Below are 27,650 nucleotides of genomic sequence, written 5' to 3'. Positions count from 1 at the left end.
GGGTGTATTCTGTTGGAATTGCTGGATCATAGGGTATGCTTGAATAGATACCTCCAATTTTCCAGAGTAGTGTTACCAATTGACACGCCCGCCAGCAGCAGTGTATGACACTTCTGGCTGCTCTACATCCTTACCACATTTGGTATTGTCCTAATTATTTACATTCATTTCATTCACTTTTTCATTCACCTATTACGAGCCAAGTCCTAACCTAGGCCCTAGGGACACAGTTATGAACAAGACAGACAAGGTTCCAAGATCCCTGCTCTTTTGGAGGTTAACATTCTCATGTGGGAAATACAATAAATAAAGTAACATAGTGGTTATTGCTTTGATAATAACGTGGTATAATGGAACACGATCCCGAGGGGCAGTATAAAGTGTGGGGGGGTAACTTTCCATTGGGTATCAGTGAAGGCCTCTCTGAGGATTTTCCTCGCAGTTGAGCCCTGAGCCATCCCTGCAAATCTTTGCAGGAAGAGGAGAGGACGGCAATTGCCTAAGTCTGAGGGCACTAACAGCCTTGGTCTGTTTGAGATTTGGAAAAGCAGGCCTGAAGCAGGTTGTGCAGTCCAGACCCAGATAGTCTTCTTTCTATACCCCCTGCCTGCTCAGCCTAGGGTGAATCACCCACCTTTGCATATATGCATACACAGTAGTCCCCCCATATCCACAGTTTCGCTTTTCGAGGTTTGTTAACCTGCATCAGCTGCAGTCTGAAAATATTAAATGGGAAATTCCAGAAATAAAAATTCATAAGTTTTACATTGCACATGATACTGAGTAATGTGATGAAATCTTGAGCCGTCCTCCTGTTCTATCCCGCTCAGGACTTGAATCGTTCCTGTGTCCAATGTTGTCTATGCTATATGTGCTAACTGGTTAGCCAGATCCGTTTATCAGATTGGTCACCAGCTATTTTGAAAGAAAGACCACAGTCACATACCTTTTATTACAATATATTGTTATAATTGTTCCGTTTGATGATTAGTTGTTAATCTCTTACTGTGCCTAAGTTATAAATTAAACTTTATCGTAGGTATGTATGTATAGGAGAAAACAGTATACATAGGGTTCAGTATCCACGATTTCAGGCATCTACTGGGGTATTTAAATGTATCCCCTGAGGATGAGTGGGAACTGTACTGGTTTCATTGAACACAGCTCATGATCTAGAAAAGGAATGTTAAATTTTATCTTGACTTGGTTTTGAAGGAGGATGCCTGCTTTGTTAAGCTAAAATATGATCTGGATTTAGAAGAATTGAGAGTATGTATTTGATGTATTTGATGCGTGAGTACCTTATTGATATGGAGGTAGTCCTTCTGTATGCCAATTTTTGGTTTGAAAAAATGAGATCATTGTGCCAGTGTAACAAAATGTCATAGTCAAAGTGACAAATCAGGCCATTTATCTTACAGTTAGATTATTTAAAAGTTGTAGAAAGTTTGCTGAGAGATACCAACTTGCCATAAAACACTCTCCCTGATATTTCGATTTTTTTTTTTAAATGACAGAGCTTAGTGAGTACTTTGAATTACTTGCATCTTTTATCTGTATCCATCTATTTTGCCTGATTCATCGAGGAAAGGTGAAAAGTTTTAAGTTTACTTCTGAACAGTTCTGTGTTACATGAACCATTAAAAGGAACATATATTGAAGGTAAGTTAGTGTTATATATTTCCTTGAACATTTATTGAATCTAACACTTTTACTAACTTTTACCAAAAGATTATATGAATCCAAATTCATTTTTTACGTAAGCACAAGTCTTCTACTTGTTTTTACTCATCAATCTTCTTTGCTGTTTGTTCATTTCTACAATGTACTTAATTGAAAATAGATTGATTTTAAAAGTACTCTATTTTGAATTATACTCTTGATGTTCTTAATAGCAATCATTCAGACATCATTTGTAATCTGTGTATTTACTCGTGACTCAGTATCTTCCCTTCTTTTTGCTAACTAGTTTCCACAAAGTAAACTAAAAATTACCTTTTTTAAAGGCAGAAAATCTTATGGGTTATAATGTTACCAAGTAGAATGTAGGACATAATGCTACTGAACTTTAGGAAACCAGCTTGTTTAATCAGGATGTTAACATGCTATTCTAATTCTGTTGTTTTCAACATAGACGGAAATTATTGGTCCCCTTATCAGTAATTCAGAGTAATTGAGTCAGACTGTATTTAAAAAAAATTTTTTCACCCCAGTTTTGTCCAATTTTAGTTCCACAAGAAAATAATTGAATTTAGAAGAAAGATTTATTTTTTTAATTGCTTATACTTAAGATATTGGGTTGGCATTATTATTAGGACTAGTAGATCGCAGTTTCCAAATTTCAAAGAGGATTGGCATATGTTTGGAATTTTCATTCACATTTCTGTTTTTGTCAGTAAAAATGTCTTTTTTCATGTACTTTATTACAAGCACTTCTTTTCAGCTATTCAAGATACGACCTGTCAGCTGCAAAGAAAAATACCCCTTACAACTGCCAGAGCAATACAGGTTAGTGACACTTTTTTCTTTTCTTTTTTTAAATTTTTAGTTTTAAAACAACTTTAATGGGTATAATAGCATAGAATAAACTGTACATGTTTGTAGTATATAGTTTGATCATTTTCACATATGTATGTACCTGTGAAACCATCACTGAAATCTAAATAGTGAACATCCTTATCGCTCCTCTCCAGAAGTTTCTTCATAATCTATAATCCTCTCTACTGTCCCTTTCCTCCCACCTAACCCTCTACACAGGCCCCGAGGCAACCACTGATCTATTAATATTTTCTGTCACTGTAGATTAGTTGCATTACTGATTGAATTTTTGAGTGTCAACCTTCCATTTCTGAAATGCACTCGCCTTAATATTACATATTAAGCCCTCTTTCTTACATATTTCTATATTCATTTATCTAACATTCTGCTTTGGATTTTTGCACCTATATTTATATCTGATTGGGCTGCAATTTTTCTACTAATGCCTTTGTCATACTTTAAGATCAAGGTTGGCCTCATAAAATGGGCTAGAGGGTGTTTTCTCCTGTTTTCTATTATCTGGAAGAATTTATATGAGATAGATGTTATTTTTTCCTTAAGTGTTTGGTTTGAATCAACCAGTGAAACCAACTGGACCTAGAGTTTTCTTTATAGAAAAGTTTTTAATTGTTGATTCAATTTTAAAATACAGAACTGTAAGAGGGGTGGCCGGTCAGCTCAGTTGGTTAGAGCGCGGTGCTCTTAATGGCAGGGTTGCTGGTTTGATCCCCACATGGGCCACTGTGAGCTGCACCCTTCACAACTATATTGAAACAACTACTTGACTTGGAGCTGATGGGTCCTGGAAAAACACACTTAAAATAAATAATAGTTTTAAAAAAATAGATGAAATGAGATACATAACTGTTCATTAATTATTTCTTGTGCTGTCAGTTTGTAAGATGCATATTTCTTGACCTTTTTATTGAAATAATAGCAAACATACAGTAATGTATATAATATTAAGCTTTATAAAACTTGATTTTTTTTTACAAATATACTATTTATGGGTATAAAGTTATTTATAATATTCCCTTATTTTTTTAATATCTGTAGGCTGTAATAATATCCCCTCTTTTATTCCTGATACTGGTTATTTAAACTTACTATGTATTTCTTCATAATTCTCCTGGGGGGAGAAGGGGAGTTAAACTTATTTGTCGGGTTTTTGTTTGTTTATTTGTTTCCTATTTCTTTACAGTTTTTATTAAAATAATAGATCCCATTCCTAATCTGGTGGCCTCATGTAGTACCATGTTTCCCCGAAAATAAGACCTAGCTGGACAATCAGCTCTAATGTGTCTTTTGGAGCAAAAATTAATATAAGACCTGGTATTATATTATGTTATATTATATTATGACCTGGTCTGATATTATGTAAGACCCGGTTTTATAGTAAAATAAGACCAGGTCTTATATTAATTTTTGCTCCAAAAGACGCGTTAGAGCTGATTGTCTGGTCTTATTTTTGGGGAAACACGGTAGATGCCCTGTGCGACCCAGTAGCACAGTCTTCCTTGTCACCTGCGCCAGGTGCTCCAGGAGCTCCAACTGTGTGGGTTGCGCGTGTCCTCTTGTTATAGTTGAGCCTTGATTGCTATTGGCTTGTCAGTGGGTGGGACTGACCCTCAAGCTCACTGGCTGTGGGATTTGGCCAGGTCCACAACTTACGGGCTGCGTGTGGAGGTCTTACCCCACTGAGCAGGATTCGCCCGAGTGGGCTCTGGTGCCTTTTGAGACTGCCTAATGGGTGTGCCATTTGTGGGACTAATTGGGTGGTGCTCTGCTGTGGTCTGAAGTCAACCTCAAAGGAAATGTTTACTAAGTTTATAATGTGTGAGAGTATTGCTGGGGCAGAAAAGAAGGTTAAACTCATTGAAGGCTGGTACTGTGTCATAGAATCCGTCAAAGCTATCACATTAACTCAGTTATCAAAGTTACTACATTAACTCAGTTATTAACAAAATTATCACATTAACTCAGAGTTAGTGACTTTTACACAGGAGCCATGGCACACTATCCTACAAGGCTGAAGAGCAGACGAACTTATTCATGGGTTGGCAGGCCATTGTTGGATCGCAAACTACACTACCAAACCTACAAGTGAGTGATAGAGTACTTTGATTTCTTGGCTAAACTCTTAATAACATGTATCTCGCCTGTTCTAGTTACTATCGTTGACGATTGAGGGACAGTACATATGGATTGATTGTAAGGAGAGGTTTCGTTTTATGTAAGATGATGGTAGGATAAATATAGCACTTAGTGATAGAGGAGGACAGTATGTCAGGTTAATAAAAATTTGATGTGTACAATAATGTCATATCTATTTAAGGTGGGTTCTGTGAAATTCTGCATCATAACTATGTCTTCCTAGCCCTAGAGATTTCTGGACAATTTGACATTGGGCAGCTTTCATGCCTTGGGAAGACCTTGGTGTTCTTTGTTCCTAACTGAGAGACGTTTGGTTCATGTTAAAGCCTCTGGATTAATCGTTCATGCTAAAACAATTCATTCGATCCATTTTGTCTATTCTTGCATGTGAATTGGCTTTCTGATAGGAGAATTGGTCAGCAGAAAGAAACTATGCATGGGATTTTCCAGTTGGAGAGCACTTCCTCTATGCCCAGAGGGTCTGAAGCACTTGGCCCATCCTAAGTGATTTCCTAACATGTTTTTCTGTTACTTCCTAGAGAAATGAGTGTGACATTAGAACATTGTTCAACTGAGATTCACATCCAAGTTGGACAGTTTGTGTTGGTTGAAGGGACTGATAATGAAAATCCATATGTTGCTAAATTGATTGAGCTGTTTGAAGATGGTGAGTTTTGGGTTGAATGAAAACTATTCCTGGTCATGAATAATTGGGAGCTGCTAGGTGATGGGGAAAGAGGGCCAGGTGCTGATTCCGCTGTTCACGGCAGCATGTAGGGTATGTACCTGGATTCTGATGTGGGCTCTCTAAAGCACTAGCTGTACCCTCTTCATCTAGTGAACTGTACTCACTAGAGCAGTATTGGATAAAATAGGATTGGGGGCTCAAGAATTTAGCTTTTCTGTTATTTTTAGGAGTGAGTCAGAATGGCCATTACGGCAGGATTTTTAGAATGGAGCGAAAGCATGAATTCAGGAAGAAGGGTGAAGAAAAAAAATAGGTGATTTGCTCTATGATGAAGACTTGTCCTTTAATTTTTGGCATGAGGAAGTTAGTAATGAATTTTGCAAATGCAACTTTTTAATGAGGGGGTAAATTGGATTGGGAAAGTCTATCAGTTGATGTTCAGTCAAAAAACAAAAAAATGCTTTAGGTGTTTTACCCAGAGGGACTTGTGTATGAGTGCTGAAAAGGCTGGAGGAAAAAAGATGGTATTTCCCAGAGTTCAGTAAGGAAAGAAAGCCACTACTGCCACTAAGGCTGGAGGGAAAGTCCTCACTGCTTCCGGTGATTTTCTGAGCCTTTCACCCTCTGGAAAGAAGAGAAGAGTAAAGAAAGATGGGAATGGGGCAGACCTCCTAAAGGAATATTAAGAAGAAAGATAGCAATTTGCAACTACACAAAACTGCCTCTTCCAGGAGCTAGAAAAGGAAGGAAGGATAGTTAGTCCTGTGGCAGTTTGTATGCCTAAAAGAAGGAACTGATAGAGTGTGTGGGTAAAGATGTTTTTACATTAAAGAGGTGGGAAGGATATTTGACAAGTGTGGAGGAAAACCTCATTAAGCTAACATCCACTAGGGTAGCACCTCAGCAATATGGGCTTTTGTATTTGAAGTACTGGCCCTTGTGTACAGATTTTAGAATCCTTGTGTGGTGCTCCATCGGATGGCTTCATGAAGCCTTTCTCTGAAGATTGCTAAGGAACAGAAGAAGCGATGATGATGATGGCGCCGGAGTGTATGTCCTTTCACTTGGCGCTAATGCTGATATGGAGTGACATTAATGGTATCTTACAAGGATAAAACTCAAGATCGCAAGCATATGTTTTCCAGAAATCATCTCCATGGCTGATGCTCAGATTCTTGCCAGGAGTTTTGTTTTTCTGCTGTTTGATAGCTTCTTTATAATCACTGATTTGCAAAACTTGTTCAGTGCCCGTGATGAGAATTGTTCCTCTCAAATGCCTTTTGTATCGGCACCGTCAGGAAGCGGAGCAAAGTGAGAAGAGCACGGGTGCTGGGTTGAGTCAGATTGCTGCTGGTTGGTCCAGTGACCTTTGACAAATTGTTTAAGGTCCCTGTACCTTGATTACTATGCTTATAAAAGGGGGATAGCCATAGTACCTACCTTATAGGGTTATTGTGGGGATGAAAAACACTGTGTTAATCAAATATTGTCAAGTACTTAGCAATGTTTAGCACAAAGTGCTTAATCAAATGTTCTCTCATTTTCTTAACCTTCCCTTTTCCACGTCTTACTCCTAGACTTGGACCTTTTTTCCAAGAAACGTGCTCGAGTTCAGTGGTTTATCCGATTCTGTGAAGTCCCTGTCTGTAAACAGCATTTGCTGGGTCGGAAGCCTGCAGAACAGGAGATATTCTGGTATGATTACCCTGCTTGCGACAGCAACATTAGTGTCGAGACCATCATTGGCTCTGTGCGGGTAGGTGATGCCTTGACTCTCAGCTCTATCTTGGGGTTTATTTCTGGCTGCCTCCTAAACTGCATGGCCTCAGAGATTATTACTGGCTGTAATTTACCCCGCAGAAAGGAGCTTTTTGCTTGTTTGTCATCTTCTCTGCTTGTCTGCCCACTTCATCTGAACAGATATTTATTGAGACACTAACCATGTATTAGGAGCCTCTTGGAAGGAGTGACATTCAGGAATTAGCAAATGTACCTCAGTGGGGAATTACATTTAGCTATGATTGTGGCAGGCGCGAAGCAGGGCAGGGATGAAATGCTTGCTTAAAAGAGGGTTTCACCTTTAGTAAATCAGTACAAAAAGTGCTAGTTGCTACAGGCAAATTTGAGTTATGGGATTTTATGATAAATCAGGTTCCACTGAGCTGTAGGCTGAATTGAGACACTGGTTTGGATACTAAGATATGGGTTATTCCTTGAGCTACTTCAGGCCCACAATGAGATTAGGTCATGATGTGAAGTGTGGTCGCATGGTGATTAGGTGGTTGGTTTAATGGTAGTGCAGAGACTTTTGTCTGGCATGACTATAGTCAGATTTTTCAAATCTGTGGGCCTAGCATAGTGAAGGAATGAAAGGCAGATACAGAAGTTGAAGTAGCAAGATGGGTACATTAGGAAACACAGAGGGAGAAGGTATTTAGACAGGAGCACAATGGTTGGAATGAACAGGACTGACAAGTGAAAGCTCGACTCGTGCTGGAAGACCATTTTGAAGAGTATTGAGCACTGGAGGTAAAATGGGGCCAGATTTTAGAAGGCACTGAAAGTCAGTTTAAGTAATCTGATCTTGCTTTAGTGGAGAGCCACTGTAGACTATTGAGCAGGGGAGCATGCTTAGAGAAGTTTTTGTGGGGAAATTTGGCATGGCTGAATAGAATGGCCTGGAAAAGAAAGCAACATGGGATATGGCTATCAATGAGGAAGAGTCTGCGGAAATATGCTATGCCATGTCTGTGCCTCTTTAGTTTGGAAAAATAATGTTCCAGGTAAGGATATAGACTTAAATGCTTTTTAATCATAGCTCTCATGGAGCATTCCTTGGCTCTTTTGGTTCTCATTTCTTTCTTTTTTTTTTTTTTAATTAAAGTTTATTGGGGTGACAATTGTTAGTAAAGTTACATAGATTTCAGGTGTACAATTCTGTATTACATCATCTATAAATCCCATTGTGTGTTCACCACCCAGAGTCAGTTCTCCTTCCACCACCATATATTTGATCCCCTTTACCCTCATCTCCCACCCCCTCATTTCTTCCTATTCATCTTTACTTCCTAAATTCAGGTAATAGCTTTAGCCCCAGATGAAGTGATACCTATGGATCTGAAAAATGAGAAGACACTCTTTGTGAAACTATCTTGGAATGAGAAGGAATTCAGACCACTATCCCCAGAACTATTTGCAGAATTGGATAAGCTACAAGAAGGCAGTCCTAGATGCCAGAAGCCCGTGGGAGCCAAGACTAAGAGCATAGAAAGCCCTTCTCGGACCACAGCAGAGCATGTGGTCAAAAGGATTGAATCAAGGCACTCCACCTCCAAATCTCACCAAACTCCTACCCATCCTGTCACCCCAAGGGCAAGGAAGAGGCTAGAGCTTGGCAGTAAGTGTGGAATGGGTCACAGTGGGCAACATTGAGGCTAAAGTAATATGATAAAATATTAATTCATGCTACAGTATTAAGTTAGTGCGGCAGTGGGTTAGAATGGACTCGTGTTGAAATACACGTAACAAAATTTACCATTTTAATCATTTTTAAGTGCACAGTTTAGTGGCATGCAGTACATTCACATTGTTCTACAACCATCACCATCAACTTCCAACCATTGGACAATAACGCCCCATTGGTGCATCCTCTGGCAGCCACCATTCTATTTCCTATCTCTGAATTTGACCACTCAAGGTACCTCATGTAAGTGGAGTCATACAGTGTTTGTCCCTTTCTGACTGGTTTTTTTAAGTTAGCATAGTATCCTCAAGGTTCCTCCATGTTGTATCACATGTCAACATTACTGTCTCTTTAAGGCTGAATTGTATGTATATACATTTTGTTTATCCATTCATCTGTGAATGGACATTTGTACTGCTTCCACTTTTTGGCTGTTATGACTAAATGCTGCTGTGAGTACAGGTATACAAATACCTGCTCATGTCCCTACTTTCATTTTGGATATATACCCAGAGGTAGAATTGCTGGGATCATATGGTAATTCTATTTTTAACTTTTTGAGGAACCACCATACTGTTTTCCATAGCAGCTGTACTATTTTACATTCTCAACAACAGTGCACAATGGTTTCAATTTCTCCACCTCCGCCCCAACACTTGGTACTTTTTTGTTTTTGATAGTAGCCATCCTAATAGGTGTGAGATGGTATATTATTATTATATTTCTCTATGATCAGTGATACTGAGCCCTGTATTGACCTATTTCTTTAAGATCTCTGCTACTAAGGTGACATTGTTTTAGATCCCTAGTGGAAGACCTAAGAAATACATATATGTTAAAACTCTTGAAATCATGCTGATACTTCTAGTCTGTAGATCACAGGGCTCTTTCCCTCCTTCCCATAATCCATAATTGTATCTCCTTCAGGAAGAAGAGCCATGGTGCTCAGGAGCAATCCTGATACATACAAAAGAGTTTCACAATAGCTATACCAATACTACTACCAGCAATAAACTTACCAAGTGAAGTTCAAATTTTATTTTGCAGTGCTTTATACCTTTAGAATATATTCCACTGAGGAAATAGTTACTTTGATTAATTTTTTTCTTCTGGTGGTTATATTATTGGTGATATACAGTGACGTTCTTTTTGTTTCTGTTTAGTTTTTAGGGCTTTTCCCGTCTTTCATTTAATTTTTCAGACATATGAAACATTAACATGGTTAAAGAGTCAAAACTTTAAAACAAGCGTACTCAGAGAAGCCCCATTCCTTTCTTTACCCTCTCATCCTATCTACCGTCTTCTGTAGGTTATCAATTTTATTAGTTTCTAGTTTATCTTTCCTATGTTTTTTGCAAAAATCATCAGGTATATATAAACACAATATATATAAACATATAATTTTCCATTCTTTCTTATTCAGTAGAATTCAGTAGGGTATATTCTTTTCCATCTTACTTTTTTCACTTATAATGTATTGAAAAACACTCTGGCTGTTCTGAGCATTCATTCTGTTATGTGTCAGTCTTTTTGAATTCTTTTGTGTTACATGCTAAGTTCGTCAGGTATAAATTATTTGTATTTTTGATAGCTCCTTATTACAATGTGTGTTTAGAAGTTGAACATAAATATATACAACATTTAGAAAAATGCAGAAAAATTATTAAAGAAATAATTATAATATTGCCATTCAGAAATAACTGCAGTATTTTTGACTGTTAATTTTGCAGGATGTTGAAATTTAGGGTAAGAAATTAACACAGTTATATAATTATAGGAGGGAGGATATGATGAAAATATTTTGGATAAATTGTTTTTGACAGAAAAATGGGATAATAAGGTATGAGGGAGACCAGGATATTGGGACATGTTTATATTAATTAAGACCTGAGTTGTGATTACCAAAAAATTTAATAATTTTAGCTTCATTTTCAAAGACCTCTAAGATCTGGCCCTAGATAACTTTTTAAAGTCAGGATTATTGAAGTATAGTTTACAAACAGCAAAATTTCCCCTTTTAGTATATAGTTCTATTAAGTTTTTACAAACGCATAGAATTGTGTAACTACCACTATAATCAAGATATAGAACAGTTCTATCATCCCAAAATTCTCCTGTGTTCTTTTGTGGTCAACCAGACCGTCCCTTCATTCCCAGCCCCTGATAGCCACTGATCTGTTTTCTGTCTATAGTTTTGCCTTTTCCAGAATGGCATATAAGATGGACTCATACTGTATGTAGCCTTTTGAGTCTGACTCCTTTAACTTAGCATAATGCATTTAAGATTCATCCATATTGAATATGACAGTAATTTGTTCCTTTTTATTGCTATGTAGCATTCCATTATATGGATTTATCATAGTTTATCTACTCCCAGCTTAAGGATGTTTGTGTTGTTCCTAGTTTTGGGTGATTACGAAGAAAGCCACTGTAAACGTTGACACACAGGTACTTGATGACTCGTCTTACCTGTAGCTACTCCCCACATACCATGTGCTGTGACTAAAGTGAACTCCCCCATGCCCAGTGCTTTCCAGCCTTATTGCCTTCCCTCACATCGATCTCATTTATTCTTCTCATATCCCTTTTCTTCTCTTTTCAACTATGTTGAAATTTTGCTTTTCTTTCAAGCTCCATCTCTAAAGCTGTTTTATTAGCACGTAGGTACTTTAGGGCAATTATTTTACTTCATATTACAGGCATCCATGTATATCATCTCCCTTGATACACTAAAGTGTCTTGTGATTGGGAACCAAGATTGTCTCATTCAATTTTTGTTTCCTCCAAGCAGCTGGCACATACCTTGCCATTGTAACAGCTCAACTGATAGCTGTGAATGAATGGCTGGGTTCCTGTTGCCTGTGGTCATGGTGAGAGAGGAGCAAATCCAAATGGGTTCTGTGTATTCACTAAACCCAGCTGATTGCCCCCAGGGATCCATCTTCTCTCTAATGGTAGATATAATGTGGGTTAAAAAAAATCTAGGCCTTGGTGTAAATTTTTTCAAATGCTGTTGATTGGGGGTCTGAGGATATGCAGTATTACCCCAGGTTGAAAACCACTGTTCTGGTAGATTTCTTCAGAGAAATCTGATTAAACATTTGTCTATAAAACCTGACTTAATATTTGACTTATGGTTCTCACTAGGAAAATCATCCATGCAATTTAGGAGAGAGACTACAAATAATATAGCTACATGGCCTGGGTAAAGAAAGACTGGAATAGTTTAAAATAAGCATAATTCATGTATTTGTATCACTTGAATGGATGAATTTAGCTATAATGAGATCAGGGGTGTGTATATTGCTTGTTATAAAAGTCACACATTGTGGTGATTTCTCTTGGACTTAGGTTTCCCTAGGACACCTAACACTAGGATTTCCCAGCAGACTTTGTGGACCTCTTTGGATTCTCCCAAAAGAACTAAATGGGAAAAAGTCTTCTCTGAGACCACGTCACCATCGAAGAGGTCTCAGCCTGATGCACTCCAAACCTTGTCTCCAGCTCTGAAAGCCCCAGAGAAAACTAGAGAGATTCGACGCTCTCGTGCTGAGGAGAACAAGGCGGCTTCACGTGAATGTCACGTGATCCTGAGAGCCCGAGTCCCAGCTTTGAAAACCACAGAGATTAGTGAGAAAACAACACTTACCCCCTCCGAGGGAGGGAAGAGATCTTTGGTGGCGCCTTTTGTGATTCTGAAACCAGAAAAGATCAAAAAGAGGTGATCAGGACATGTCCCTGCCTCTCACAGAGCAAATCGTGGTTCTTCACATGATGTGAAATATGTGGGTCAGTCAATAAAGTTAGAGCAGTGGGTTGCAAATCTGAATATGACACAGAATCACCAGGAGCTTTTTCAAAACACAGATTTCTGAACCACTTCCTAGGCACAGGGACTCAATCTCAGAGTGTTTGGAGCCAGAAATCTGCATTTTTGCAGTGCTCTTTGGATGATTCTGGTATGTCCCACTGTCGTTTAAGGATCACTTTTCCGGAAGATAATTTTCCAGACCAGAATTGTGTCACAGTCCTGGATTTCATTACTTGCTGTGGCTCTTTGCCACATTTTAGTAGTTTTTTTTCTTAGTTATTGAAAACGACAACTGGAAACTATTATCAAATACATATAGCACAAGAAGATAATGCATCTAGAACAGTTTGCAGTTTGACACTAGACAATGTTTGTACATAATGGTCTGCTCAAATAATGTGAGAAGCAGAAATTATACATTTCAGTGTTTCCTGCTTAGAAATGCCAGTACCCAGCTCATAATAGATTTGCTTGATAAATGCTTTGTATTTAATATATAGCTGCATTTATGCTACCCTTGAGCCTGGGTGGACAGTGAATTTATAGATGTATCAGAAAAAAAAGAGGACGAGAAACTGCCTGGGATTAGTATATTCTGGTCTTTGGTTGTGGGGGGATTGGTGAGTCTGATTTAAATGATAAGCTTTAAGCAAACTTTGATCTCTGCGTTTGAGTTAAACTTCAGTTACAAACATTTTAGCGAAGTGTAATTAGCTCCTTCCAAAGTAGCTATAAAAAGAATAGGAACCAGTCAGGCCCCCTGACCATCTTCTAGTGCCTGCTTCTGATCCCTAGTGCCCAAAACTTCTTTCCATACTCTTGCTTTCATATCCTGCAGCAGCGAGGCAAAAGGACCAGATGCTCAGGGTGAAGCTACCTCTACTACCCACCGTATCCGCAGAAAGAGTTCTCTCTTGACTTTGAATCGGATTAGACAACAGCTTCGGTAAGAGTACTCGTTGGCAGGCAGAAAAACATCACTGCCATCTATGATATCTATAGTTGTGTTTCTTAAAGCCTCTTAATAGTTCTTGTTTGTTATTTGCTGTTCCATCGAAATTCACCTTTTAACCAACATGTCTGGAATTTCCCATAAACGTCATAGTTTGAAAGGGGCAAGAAACACTGTCCCAGGCTTAGGTGGTGCCCAGGGCCCCACAGTCATCACACCTAGCGAGACTGTTAGTGGGGTGAGTAACAGCATAAACTTTGATTCTAATAGACTTGGATTTGAAACTGAGCTGTCATTTATTATCAATGTAACCTTGGGAAGTTTTCTTAACCTTTTGAAGTCTCAGTTTCCTCATCTATAAAATGGGGATAATAATATACACATCACAAAATAATATAAATAAAGCCCTTTGCATAGCACCTCAGTAGCAAGGAAGTGGAGCATATCCGATGTTGCTTGGCCACAGGAGAGACTCTGCAACACCTCTAATCCACACTGACCTGTTAGGGAGCTTCTTCTTACTTAGACTTCAGACGCTGAACATCGGAAAATAATGCATCCCATCATTCAGGTTTTTAGATAATGGTGAAAGTGACCAAGAAGATGGAGAGTTTCTGCTGGCAGCGGAGGTTTCATACTCTAGTAATGAGGAGGAAGAGGCTTACACGCCTCCGCTTCCAAGGAGAATACCATGTCGTGTGTCCAGGAACCTACGCTCTTCTGTGAAATCGTCCTTACAGACCCCCTCCACGATACCAAAGAAAACTGTAAGGCTCTTTTGGCTTTATTTTCCAGTGAAGGATCCCCCTCCTAATTTAAAAATTGTGATGACTGGGGTCACGCTCTTAGTAACCGCTGGACTCAGAGCACAGGCCTGTCATATGCAAAGCTATTACAGTTGGAATATTCATGCAGCAAAGGATCTGTGTGAACCCTAGGACTGAAGATGAATCCAGCAGACCGTGAGCTTTGAGTCCCAGTTCCTTTTAAGATATGGAACCAAATGACTAAAAGCTGAACTTCCAGAGGGAAGGCCAAGAACGGGCTCCTTGTCTTTGTACTTTCCACAGAATCCAGCAGTCTGTGCGAAATCCATGCTCTCTGGGAACTGAATCCAGGGCTGCTGTGCCATGGTGTTGGTTGTGTTGTGCCACTTGACACAGCTGAGAAACAGGGAGCACTGCTCGGGTATTGGCAATGAATTGTGTAATAGTTAAGATGGAAGACATAAATGGCTGTCTTTTCTGCTTCCTGTGGAACCGTTAAAAGCTATTAATGAAAGAGGGCCTCCCCATGTTCAAGTGTATTTGAGAAATGTTTGGATTAAACAAAGTTAAATTGGTTTCATTATTACATGACTTAAGGCCATTGATTCATTAATGTTATTGTGACCTTCAAAGAGAGGATTAGAGTATAAATCTTTGACCAGGAAGCTTGTTTTCATGGAGTGTATTGTTCTTTGGGACACAATTTAGAAATGCCTAGTTAGGAGACTTTTTCTAAAGCTGATCTCCATTTTTTCATATCAAGAAAAACGTAAATGGCCTTGGGTTGAAGTCAAAAATGTCTAGGGAAGGAAGTCTTAATAGCTCACTTTTGGACTTGACAGCAATCTTACCTGGAGTTCTTTATTATGCAAATGGTTACCTAAATTCTGGTTTGACTGTATCTCCTGGGTCCCACTCAGAAAAAGAGATGTAGGGTGTGAGGGCATCTTTAGCATAATAAAAAAGGTCTGATGTCCTCAAAGTTTTTGATACCTTCTCAGCAAGGTTTTGTTACTCCTTTCCTGTTTTCTCCAAAGTTAATAGGAGTTAAACCATTAAACAGGGTCTAAGTGCTTTCTGCCTGAGGAAGAGGTGGAGATACTTTTAACACTGTGTAGCCAGCCTTGAAATGTCCCCCGCCTCCACTGCCACTATAGAAGAGAGTGCTTTGTGGAAACTCCTTGAAGAAGGGGTAGCAGGCCTGCTCTAGTGAGCCAATAGCAAGGAAAATAAGAGAGTAGGGCTGTTAGACTATACTGAGCAGTGACCCTGGGGTTTGGAGTAGAAAAATCTGGTGAGGTTTCTCCAACTACTGTATTGTGGATTATGGAAGTCCTGAGCTAAAGTTTGACCATATTTTCAAACAAATCTAGAGGAGGATCCTATGAATGAAACCCAGTTTATGTCTCCTAACTCTACCCTATATTTGGGCAGAATACTTAGGATTTCTTAATTACTTGTCTTTCTTTCAAAGTAATATTTTTCTTTTAAATAGTATTTAATCCATACTTTCATTCATTCTTTCCTCAGATTGACATTGTTTTCAAATCCTAATAGTGTGTGAATTAGGAAAAACACATCATGTTTGGACTATTAACAAAGTATATGTGTAATGTGAGGAGAGGGGGAGAATCATAGTACTTTATACAAATAAAGGAACTAAGAGGAATTCACTACCACTCATTTTTTTAGCAGATCATCAGGAATCAGATTTGCTGATGTGTTCTGGATGATGTTTTGCTTTGTTATTTTCCTTTTGAAATATGTTCTCTTTTTTTGACTATAGCCCAAGCCTAGAATGCCATGTCATGCCACTCCCCAGATCCGCAGCCGAAACCTGGCTGCCCAAGAGCCGTCCAACATGTTGGAGGAGGCCCGGCTGAGGTAACACCGCTCATGGGCCCCTTTCAGATAGGGAGAAACAGGCCCTCTGCTTTCATTCACGTGAAACAGGAGTAGTAATAGAGAGTAAAATGAATGTGTGTGTTTAGAGAAAGCTCTCAAGCAATGCCTGGGTGAGCTAATGCAGAGTTTCTAGAAGTAATAATATCCCAGACTACTGCCATCATTTACTGAGGGGTGCAAGTTGCTTAGTCAGGACACTGCTTCTCAGTAATGGTACCCTTTAGAACTATATGGGACTTTTTCAAGATACGTAAGCCTAGATCCTGCCAGAAATCAACTGAATCAGAATCTCTTGTGGGATGAGATCCACCCATATGATTTGGGGAAAGCTTCCCTGGTGATACAGTCCCTTGGTTAGAACCACTGAGTTGGGTGATTTGGGCAAAGAAAGGGATTATGAGGCCACATGAAGAGATTTGAGAATGAAGTCATACCCTTGGATTTGTGGTTACGTTCCTTATTAGAAACAATAGATAGGTCTTCCATTGATTACTGAGTAGATGGTGAAATGTTTCTAGAGTCTTCCTTTTCCCTTATTTAGGCTGCATGTTTCTGCGGTACCTGAGTCTCTTCCCTGTCGGGAACAGGAATTCCAAGATATCTACAACTTTGTGGAAAGCAAACTCCTCGATCATACTGGAGGGTGAGTTATGCTGGGGCAGGCAGGATGGTTAGGGGAGAAGGCCTCCGCTAGTACACCACTTCAGGTGTCCTTGTTCCACCAAATGGTCTTTCCCAATGTCAGGAGAACAGGCAAAATTGTTGAAATCTAAAGCTTCTAAAGCAGCTTTTGTTGTCAAAGTAATTCTATAGCAATAGAAATTCTGTCTTTCAGAGAAAAATAAAACTGGCCTTCTTTGGATAGACAGTTTGCATACAGCATTGCTTGCGGAATGAGTGATTCTGTATAAACAGGTTCTGCTCTGACGAGCTTCCAAGGATGGTCCTTACTGCCCCCACCTCCACATTTCAGGAGTCTCAGTCCTTCCTTCAGGACACATCCGCATACTCCTAACTGGTGATAGCGAGAAGTAGCTGGCACAGAACTAGCCCCTGGCTCTTCCCTTCTTGCCTAGGTGCATGTACATCTCCGGGGTCCCTGGGACAGGGAAGACCGCCACTGTGCATGAGGTGATACACTGCCTTCAGCAGGCAGTGCAAGCAAACGATGTTCCTCCCTTTCAATACGTTGAAGTCAACGGCATGAAGCTGACGGAGCCTCACCAAGTCTACGTGCAAATCCTGCAGGTCAGCCAAGCTGTTTGGGAAATAAAGTTTTTTGACGGCACATGAAAAGGGAAAGGTTTACTTAATTTCAACATGGCACATGTTGTCCTTTGCGGAGAGGTAGCGAGGGGGCAGAATTCCTACCCTCAAGGACCTTAAAGTCTAGGAGTTCGATGGGAATTACTGGAAGCCAGTACTTAGTAACATGGTGAAAACCATTTGCACACAGGAGGCAGTGTGGCAATCCACAGAAAAGGGATTAGAGAGAGGCCAGAGTTTGATTCATTGTTATCTTGTAAGAAATAATGTCCAGTGATAAATAGAATTATGTAGTAATAATTTTGGAGGTGCTTCTGGGACCAGTCTGTAGCTCACGTGCTTTTCAGTCACACAGACTTTATCTTCTATTTTGGTGCCTTCTCTTCTCCTTCCAGGTTAAGGTTAGGCTAGAGTGAAATCCTCAGACCAAATAGCTTCCTCTATTTGCAGATTTAACTTTCAGCCCAGGGGAGTCAAGTCCTTAAATCTGCCATACCTGTTTTCCCCAATGCAGAAGCTGACAGGCCAAAAGGCAACAGCTAACCATGCAGCAAAACTGCTGGTGAAGCGATTTTGCACCCAAGGGTCCTCTCCGGAAACCACTGTGCTGCTTGTGGATGAGGTAAGGAAGTCCCTACAGGAGGACTGGAATGTTCTGGGAGCAAATACTAGGCAGGAGGGAGGTCATAGCTCTCTCTTCACTCACTCATCTGAGCCCATTGTCTTGTGGCAGGAGGCACAAGTGTCCATTGACTTCCTTGCTGCTTCGGTGATGTGACCTGAAAAGTGCATGTGGCCAAAGCAGCAGTAACAGGTCTTCACTCTGGGGTCCTGGCTCTGTCTCTGTGGTTGACCCTGCATTTCCTTCCCTTTTCCTGGCAGCTCGACCTTCTGTGGACTAAGAAACAAGACGTGATGTACAATCTGTTTGACTGGCCCACTCACAAGGGGGCCCGGCTTGTGGTCCTGGCCATCGCCAACACCATGGACCTGCCAGAACGCATCATGATGAACCGGGTGTCCAGCCGACTGGTAGGTCCTACGGCCGTTCTCAAGCTGTTCGCAGATTCATACGCTGGCCCCAGGAGTTCCGCAAAAAGGAATACGTGGGAAACTGAAATAAATGGGAAAAGTCAGAAATGTGGTTTCTGAAATTTTTATCACGTCAAGTTGGAATTAAATGTGTCACCATTGCATGATTGGCTGCAAACATATCTTGGTGTTCTGCTTATCTGTGCACTCTTAAACTGCACAGAGCCCTAGAGGTTTAATTATTCTTAAAAAATATTTGAGCGCTCACCCTCGCCAGGCAGTGTTAGGTGCATAGAGTATAGCAGTGAACAAGGCAGACGCAGTCCCTGCCCTTGTGGACCCGTGCTTCAGCTGGAAGCACCTCAGGTGCTGGTCAGCCTGATGGCTGCAGGCGGGAACTGTGCCTGTACAGGTCACAGAGCTGAAGATCCTCCCTCCCACCCTAATTAGAGCACCTCTAATTCTAAATGATTCCGGTAGAATGAAAGGATCTTTTAAACCAAATGAAAAGTAGTTGGGAACTATTGCCCTACAGGATACCACTGGCCATCATCGGTAACAAAGAGCTGGAAGCAGAGGTAGTCCCAGCGTGAAATGTGTAAATTATTATATGTGACTTGAAAATTGGGTTTGGGGACTAGAGAGTGGTTTTCCACCAGGGCCATCAGAGAGGGCAGTCAGTGAACTTATTCCTGTCACCTTGGCTCCCCAGGGTCTCACCAGGATGTCCTTCCAGCCCTATACTCACAGCCAGCTGCAGCAGATCCTCGTGTCTCGACTGAAACATTTAAAGGCCTTTGAGGATGATGCCATCCAGTTGGTAGCCAGGAAGGTAAGTCGCCCTCAGGGAGCTCCTAGCTGTACCTACAAACCAGTCAGCCAGTCTGTGCTGGCACCTGTCGGTGTGAGGCCCTGTGCTGGGTGCTCTGGGGATGAAGAGAGATTTAGGAAGTCCTATAAAAAATACAAAAGGCAGAAACAAATTTCTGAACAATTCCTTAACCTTCTTATTGTAGAATGAATTAGAAGGCTATGACTATGGTGGGCTTATACACAAATGAAAATTAATTGATTCAGGGAGCAGGCAGCTTCGTATAGTGAAAAAGGCACAATAGTTAGGTAGATAAACCTGGTTTGAATTCTGGCTCTAACACTGAACAGTTGTATGGAAAGTTATAGAAAAGTTCCTTTAAAACTTTCTCAGCTTCAGTTTTCTTTGAAAAATGGGAATAATACTAGCTACGGTCATTGTGAGAATTAAGCTTAATCACGTCTATAACGTGCCTAACAAGGTACGAACTCCATGGCGGGTAGGTAGGTATGAGGTTTGGGCTGCCTGCATCCTCCAGGCTCCCTGGGAGAATGCCAGCCGAGATTACACTATATGTCTCTGACGCTGCTGCGGAACAAAGTGGGTTAAATATCTGCCTCAAGCTGAACACAGGAAACCACACATCCGCAGTATTTTCACACTTAAAAGAATTATTATATAAACGTATTTCTAGTATTTCGCCCAAAACCATGTGAACTCTGACTGCCTGTATATCAGCAGGAAATGTCTGTAACACCTGCTCAGAGGAGGCTACTTACTGTATTGGGTACTGGGGTCAGATGAGCTAGATATGGTGCTGGTCTCCAAGCTTTGCTTTCTAGGAGAGATATCCTCAAAGTTACCATGTAACCTTTGTACTGGCTAATTTTTCACTTCTGCTATCATGCAATTTCTAAAAGTTCTTGTTTTTCTTTGCATGGTCTTTTTTTATGCCATCCTGTTTATTTGAGGTTGTCTTCTTCCTTTTCCTCCAAGATGCTTTTGTCTGTTGTGGTTTATCTTGCATTGTTACTTTCCTCAGGTGGCTTGGTTGTCCACTCAGGTGTAAGGTGGTGATTATAAAGCTTATTCAGTGCTCTGAATGCATGAATGGGGCTTGTTCACCAAGAGCTTCACTGGGATAATCTGAGTGGGCCCATTTCCATACCTTCAGTTCTTTCCCATCGGTATCGTCAGATTTCCCAGGGTAGGCTTTCTGTGTCCTGCCTGGAGGGCAGTGTTCTGGGGTTGGGGCAGGTGGGATGGAGTGAGAGAGGGTGGAGGTCTTCAGTTTCATTGTGCAAATAATAACCATCTATACTTAGTAAGGGACGTCCCCTCCCCTGCAACAATACCTAGTGTCCCTGGTTCAGAGACTTTTTGTTTATTCTTGCTTGAGAATAAATATCAGGTCTCCTGCCATGGTGTAAGATCTCCAGGGCAAAGAGTTTTATGGAAACAGTACAAATTGCCAAGGCACAAAAATTTCTCACAAAGCCCTAAACCATCCTTCTCGTCAGTGGCCCTAATTAATGTTCACCCAACAGCATGAAATGGGAGAGGATCTAAGACAAGTGTCAGGAAACGTTCTGTGAAGAGCCAGATAGTAAATATTTTAGGCTTTGCAGGCTATAATGGTCTGTCAGCACTATTCAACTCTGCCCTAGCATCAGGGAAAGCGGTCCTGCACAATAGGTAAAGGAACGCTAATAAAACTTTATTTACAGAAACATGTGGCAGGCCATAGTTTACTGACTCCTGGTCTGGGGCATCAGTTTCTTAACTTTCAAAATAAGTCCTTAGTTTGGCCAAAATTTCCCCTTTACCTCCAGTTCCAGTCACTAACCCTGAGCATTTTGATAAGTTTTTGTGTAATTTAGATTTATTCTTGGATTCTTCCCTACTGGCCTAGGAATTGGCTTTCTTCAGTCTCCTAAGTCAACCACTAACTGCCCTGCCACCTCTTTCCAGCTTGCAGAATTATATTGTTTACTCCTGTTGCTTTTCTTCCTCTTACGGTTTTTGATCTTTTAATAACATTTCATAAGGCATCAAATTTGTATGTTGTTTTTACCCAAAACTCTTGCCTGTAATTTCAAATCTCTTTTTTATTTCTTTATTTACATATAAAGAAACATACCTATTTTTTTAAATTTTATTATTTTTTTACAGTGAAAAAATTTCTATATTTAGTCAGCTGGACTCAGTGGAGATGATCCCAGGGTTGTTGCAGCATCCAAAGCATCATGGTCGGGAGCCAGGGGAACATACGCCTGCTTCTCTCCATCAGGCCTGAGCAGGGTGCTGACCTTGGCCACGTCAAGGTCATAGAGCTTCTGCACAGCCTGTTTGATCTGGGGCCTGTTGGCCTTGACATCCATCCACAGTGAACACAAGTGTGTTGCTGTCTTCTCTCTTCTTCATGGCCAACTCGGTAGTCAGGGGGACTTGGTGATGGCATTAGGGCCATTATCAACTGGGACCATTTTAAAACAAAATTCTCCACGTGAGGTTTTTCGGAGTCACAGCATAAATTTGGGCTACAGATCCATGTGAGGGCTTGTGGCAAAGGCTGGGTTTTTTTATCCTGTACCACCTAGCACCAAGATCAAACAGGCCATTTTTCTTGCCATTCCCTCTTCATGATGGGTCTGATCTCCTTCACCACAGCAGCAGTCAAAAAGGGTGCTTACAATCACCAAGGTTCATGGATATTCTCCGGATGACAATCGCTTTGGGTGTTTTCTTGCGCCCCAGGCTCCCCTGTCTACTCTGATTTTCGGCTTCTGCAGCAGCTCTTGAGTCCATGCTATTAACACAGTATTGTTTCACAAGGCAGTGGTAGTGGTGAGCAAAGGAAAGAGATGATAGGGTAGAAACCTCCACAGGGCAGCCTTACTAATTGGATGTGGAGATTAGAGGAAAGGAAGACTGTAAGCTGAGAGTCGTGTTTCTTCCTTGGGTTACTGGAAAAGCAATTTTTGTTTTGAATGTCTTAAATTCTGAAAACAGAAATATACATAAAACATGTTAAAACTCCTATAACCCCACTTCCCAGAAATGACTATGTCTTTGTGTGTGTGTGTGTGTGTGTGTGTGTGTGTGTATGTGTATGCCTATACAATTTGCTTTTTAAAACTTAATGTTGCAGGAATTTTAGAAGGAAATAATCATTTCGGCACGTTGTCAGGCAGGATGTTGTCGCCTGAGATGGTTGTCAGGCGAATGGTGGGGATTGCTGGCAGGTACTGGGAATACAGAAACTGAGAGATCCTTGCACGCCATAGTGAGTCCAGGAATTCCTCAGTGAAATTTAAAATGCAAGTGGCCTAAGTCAGCTTGGGAGAGAGTATAGGATTCCGTATGAAGGGAGCCCAGGAGCCCCTGAGCCTTTGTGCACATGGAAAGCAAGGAACTACAGCGGAGTTGCTAGCAGTATGGGTTGGTCTGATTCATCTAACCACAGGTTCCTCTGGCTCCTCAGATTTGTGGCTTCCTTCCCCCTTGATTCTGGTTGTTGAGCCATTGACCAGGGTGGCTTCAAAATTTACCTTATGTTGTGAGGGAGGTTCAGGCTGTGGCTTTATCTCCAAAATGTTTCCAGATGGTTCAATATGAGCTTGGGCCACAAGTCTCTTCTTTTAGATTTCATTTCCCTAATATTAAATCTGACAGTTTCTGCCTTTTCCACTGTAGCATTATCTGTAAAACCAAGACAAGGTTTGGACTCAGGGAGAATCCCAGGCACAATATGCAGTTACGTGCTGCAGAACAGTGTTTCGGTCAATGACAGACCGAATATACAACAGTGATCCCATTAGATTAGAATGGAACTAAAAAAATTCCTGTCACCTAGTGAAGTCCTATCGATCATAATGTCACAGCACAACCATTACTCATTTGTTCATGGAGATGCTGGTGTAAACAAATCTACTGCACTGCCAGTTGTATAAAAGTATAGCACAGACAATTATGTACAGTACACAATACTTGGTAATGATAAAGGACTGTCCCTGGTTTATGTATTTACTATACATTTTGTCGTTATTTTAGAGTGTCCTCTTTCTACTTATAAAAAGAAAGTTTGCTGTAAGACAGTATGCCATGTTACACTGGTAGCAGCCTCATAGTACCTCTTGTGTTTACCTCGTTTCTTGATTGCATCAATTTTCTTGTGCTTGGTTTAATCTCGTGTTTTGTACAGTAACATCCTGTACAGGCTTGTAACCTGGGAGCAATAGGCTGTGCCCTACAGCCTAGGTGTGCACTAGGCTGTACCAGCTAGGTGTGTAAGTGCTCTCTGTGATGTTCGCGCAATGATGAAATTGCCTAATGATGCTTCTCTCAGAATGTATCCATCCCCCTAGTGAAGTGGTGCATGACTATGATAATCTATATCGGGGTTTCCATCAGGTTCCCAGCCAGGGCTAAGTACTTAACTTCAGGTTTAAGTCCATTCCCAGTCCCGCCTTTCCTTTTTAGCTGAACACAGAATCTGTTGGTTTTTCTCCTGGACTGAGATGGCAAGGGGACCTCAAGGAATAAAATGTTTCCTCCTATAGGTAGCAGCTCTCTCTGGAGATGCACGACGCTGCCTGGACATTTGTAGGCGTGCCACAGAGATCTGTGAGTTCTCCTGCAAGAAGCCTGGCTCCCCTGGCCTGGTCACCGTAGCCCACTTACTGGAAGCAGTAGATGAAATGTTTTCATCGTCATATATTACTGCCATCAAGTAAGACCCTTTTGCTTCCTGACCCTGAACATTTCTTGGAAGGCTACTAAAGAGGGCCACAGTCTGGAAAGGCCATGGAAGCATGTTTCCCTTCCAAAGCTTTTACTCATTCAACTTAGATTTTCTGAAGACACTGTCTTTTTTCTGTAGGGCCATAGTCTGTCTAGTCGGAGACAGAAATGTAAACCTAGTATAACAGGAAAAGAACTACCATGAATTGAGTTACACTGTAGATGTTTAGTAAAGTGCTATGGGAACAAGAAGGAAGCAGCTACTTCTCTCCCACTGAATGATATACTCAGCTCATGAAATGGAGGTGCTGTACATTTCCAGATGTAGTTGCTGTGTTCCCTCACTTCCATTTATTATGTCATTTTGAGATTTTAGGGGGTAGGGGAGGATCCTTGTCAAATAATATAGGAGGAACAGTCCCAATTTTCCCGCCTCTTCTTTAAAGATGAGGAAAAGCTTTATTTTGCTTTTCCTCTTGGGTGTTGGTATAGCCACTTGTGTGAATTCACATCTTTTCATTTTCTTTAAGAAATTCCTCTGTTCTGGAACAGAGCTTCTTGAGAGCCATCCTTGCAGAGTTCCATCGATCAGGACTGGAGGAAGCAACATTTCAGCAGGTGATTGATCTCGTTTTTTCAAATCCTTCTAGATTTTGGTCTGGTGCCTTTAAAATATGTGGGAATTTTAATCACTGTAACAGTTTATCTCTATTTTGTTCCTATTTGTGCTAAAGAATATCAATTCTTTTAGCACTTATTTTTATGTGATATTTTATTGAGTTGCATGAGAAGAGACCTCTAGCAACTGGTTTCTGCATATTAGATTGAAGGTTTACTATGTACCAGATGCTGTTCTAGGAGTGGGAGATTCAAAGATGAACAAGTCAAAAGTTATTGCCCAGATATAGCGTATGGTATAGTGGGGGCAAGGCTTTCAGAATGAGCCATGTTTAAAAACAGCATCAAGATCATCCTAACACTGTTTAAACATAGTTTCCATTATATCGAGTACAAGGAAGCATTAAAGCTTGTGCTTTAGTGGTTTATTTAAAATTGGTATCTACCGTGTTTCCCCGAAAATAAGACCTAGCCAGACAATCAGCTCTAATGCATCTTTTGGTGCAAAAATTAATATAAGACCCGGTATTATATTATATTATATTATTATATTATATCATATCAGACCTGGTCTTATGTCAGACCCAGTCTTATTTTACTATAAGACTGGGTCTCATATTTTTGCTCCAAAAGACGTATTAGAGCTGATTGTCTGGCTAGGTCTTATTTTTGGGAAACACTGTACAGGCAATGGGTTGCCTTAGAAGATGAATTGTTAAAGGTGTTTAAGTCTGTACCTGGAAGTATGAATGTCTGAGTATGTTTTAGACATACCGATAGAGAGGTCAGGAAAATATTTCCTTCCAGCTACTTCTTTACTTCCTTTCAGCTTTTCTTCTTTAAATTCTTTTTTAAACATTTAGTTGCTGGTCTTGTTTTGCCCGTTATTCTCCTTCTAGAGCCTGAGACAGCTCTTTTGCAGAGAGTGACTTTCATTTTAGTTTGTGAATATTTCCTGAACATCTACAATGTGCTATATTAACTGTGATAGGAGCCAGGAACCCTGATCTGACAAGCTTGTCCCTGCTCCTGACAAGCTTCCAGTTTGGTGGGGGGTGGCGGTAGGGGATAGACTTACAACTAGTTAGAATAGAAAGTGACCAGGAAGTGCTACAGACTTGCATGGCCCACTTGGGGCTTTAGGGTAGGAATCTATGTTTCTAGCTATCCTTTTGCCTCTCTATTCAGTATTCTCTCTGGGCCTTTGCTTTTCCAAGGGTCATGCCTTGGCACCTATACACTATCTGCTTAGGAAAATGCCTTTTAGCAAAATTCGACTTGAATTGTGACAATCTCAGTTGTGGAACTCTCAGCCCCTGGATCCCAGGACTGTTTGTATAACAGTCACAATTACCAGACATTTTATATCGATTACTCATGAGATATTATAATACACTTAATAGGTAAAACTGAAGCTTAAAAAGTGAAATACTTGTAACTTGCCTAGGGTATCATATTTAGGTAATTGGTCGAACCAGGATTCAGACTTGCTGTTCTCTGATTCCGAGGTCATTGTTGCTTTGTGCCCCAATGGGGCACCCATTGATGCTTTCCAGGGTATTGAGTATCCTGGCCAAGAAGTATCTGATTTTCCCAAAAGAAGAAAAATAATCAGATATAGACCCAGACTACCTTTCTTCTCTTAACCTTTCCGGCAGCTGACTGGATTTGGTTTTTGCTTGTAGGTATACAGGCAGCACGTGGCACTGTGCAGGATGGAGGGACTCCCGTACCCCACCATGTCAGAGACCATGGCAGTGTGCTCTCATCTGGGCTCCTGCCGCCTCCTCCTCGTGGAGCCCAGCAGGAACGACCTGCTTCTTCGTGTGCGGCTCAATGTCAGCCAGAATGATGTGTTGTATGCACTGAAAAAAAGTGAAGGGCCTCAGAAGCCAGGAGTGTGAGCTGCGGTTTTTAAAGAGCCTGATTTCCTTTTTCTAAACACATGGAATTGTTGCAGCAAATCAAATTAAATGGAAATGGCTATCACGTAGTTTGGAATTTTCCATTAAATAATTTGCTTTTTTGTAAAACGTGTGGGAAATTTATAGCCATTATGAATATCAGATTATAAAACCAAACCATCCTTCCTACAATGGGCCCTCCCTCTGACTTTTATTTCTGTTAGTAGCCCTATCATTTATTTAATGGTAACACACCATGTATACAAATACCTGCATACTCTTACTTGTATTGATACAAAATAGTTCTGGGAGAATATGTAAGAAATTGGTTAGATTGGTTGCCTCTGGGAAAGAATTGGATAGCTGTGATCAGGGGCTAGAGTAAGACTTTTCACTGAATGTTATTATGTATCTTAACTTTCGAACAATATGAATGTAACAAACTTAGTTTATAAAAAAGAACTGCTAGAAATATCGGTGATAAATAATCCCTAGCAACAAATAGGGATTAAAATGCAATTTTTAAGAAGGTATCAGTTATCATAAAAACAAACCTGTGAATAAAAAAGACTTAGACGGCACAGAAAATATAAGATACCTAGGAATAAAGTTAATAGAGACGTAATTAATCTCTAAATACAACTCAATTCCAGTCAATGTCTTGGCAGGGTTTTTGGTGTAACTTTGCAAGTTAATTAATTCTAAGATTTATATGAAAGTCAACAATGGGACAAACTGACATCTAAATCCTTCTCATGGGAGGCACTGAGGAAAACACATCACCCATGTAATAGTCCTGCCAGAAATGTTTGACCTGAGTCTATTGATGAGAAAATTTTCAGATAAATTAAAATTGAGGGAAAAATATTCTGCATAAAATCAATATCTTCTTCATAAAATCAATATCACAAAAGACAAAACCAAAGTGGAGAAACTATTTCAAGCTAAAGGAAAAGAGAGAAATGAGAGCTAAATAGCTAAATGTACTTACTCTGATT

The 27,650-nt window shown here is 40.4% G+C and overlaps 1 protein-coding gene across 4 annotated transcripts in view; it reads left to right on the top strand.

Moving 5' to 3' along the window:
* The window catches only part of ORC1 (origin recognition complex subunit 1), a 29,424-nt gene extending 2,393 nt beyond the window's left edge, over positions 1-27,031 (top strand). For 2 of the 4 annotated variants that reach the window (XM_033113206.1, XM_033113205.1), the window contains exons 2-19: positions 1,518-1,662; positions 2,444-2,508; positions 4,542-4,641; positions 5,232-5,359; positions 6,958-7,136; positions 8,459-8,777; positions 12,195-12,564; positions 13,493-13,600; positions 14,178-14,373; positions 16,160-16,257; positions 16,820-16,921; positions 17,355-17,526; positions 18,059-18,166; positions 18,427-18,576; positions 19,289-19,408; positions 23,950-24,119; positions 24,661-24,748; positions 26,434-27,031. In XM_033113206.1, coding sequence (XP_032969097.1) covers positions 4,547-4,641; positions 5,232-5,359; positions 6,958-7,136; positions 8,459-8,777; positions 12,195-12,564; positions 13,493-13,600; positions 14,178-14,373; positions 16,160-16,257; positions 16,820-16,921; positions 17,355-17,526; positions 18,059-18,166; positions 18,427-18,576; positions 19,289-19,408; positions 23,950-24,119; positions 24,661-24,748; positions 26,434-26,652 — 2,622 coding nt within the window. In that variant the 5' untranslated portion in view covers positions 1,518-1,662; positions 2,444-2,508; positions 4,542-4,546 and the 3' untranslated portion in view covers positions 26,653-27,031. Of the gene's footprint in view, positions 1-1,517; positions 1,663-2,430; positions 2,509-4,541; positions 4,642-5,231; positions 5,360-6,957; positions 7,137-8,458; positions 8,778-12,194; positions 12,565-13,492; positions 13,601-14,177; positions 14,374-16,159; positions 16,258-16,819; positions 16,922-17,354; positions 17,527-18,058; positions 18,167-18,426; positions 18,577-19,288; positions 19,409-23,949; positions 24,120-24,660; positions 24,749-26,433 lie in introns of all 4 variants that reach the window. The other 2 variants (XM_033113208.1, XM_033113207.1) reach the window with 2 other exon arrangements.
* The last annotated feature ends 619 nt before the right edge of the window (positions 27,032-27,650 follow it).

The sequence above is a fragment of the Rhinolophus ferrumequinum genome, chromosome 9, assembly GCF_004115265.2.
Source record: "Rhinolophus ferrumequinum isolate MPI-CBG mRhiFer1 chromosome 9, mRhiFer1_v1.p, whole genome shotgun sequence".
Lineage (NCBI taxonomy): Eukaryota > Metazoa > Chordata > Mammalia > Chiroptera > Rhinolophidae > Rhinolophus > Rhinolophus ferrumequinum.
Note: the sequence above shows the minus strand (reverse complement) of the source record. Positions and strands in the feature narration are given on the sequence as shown.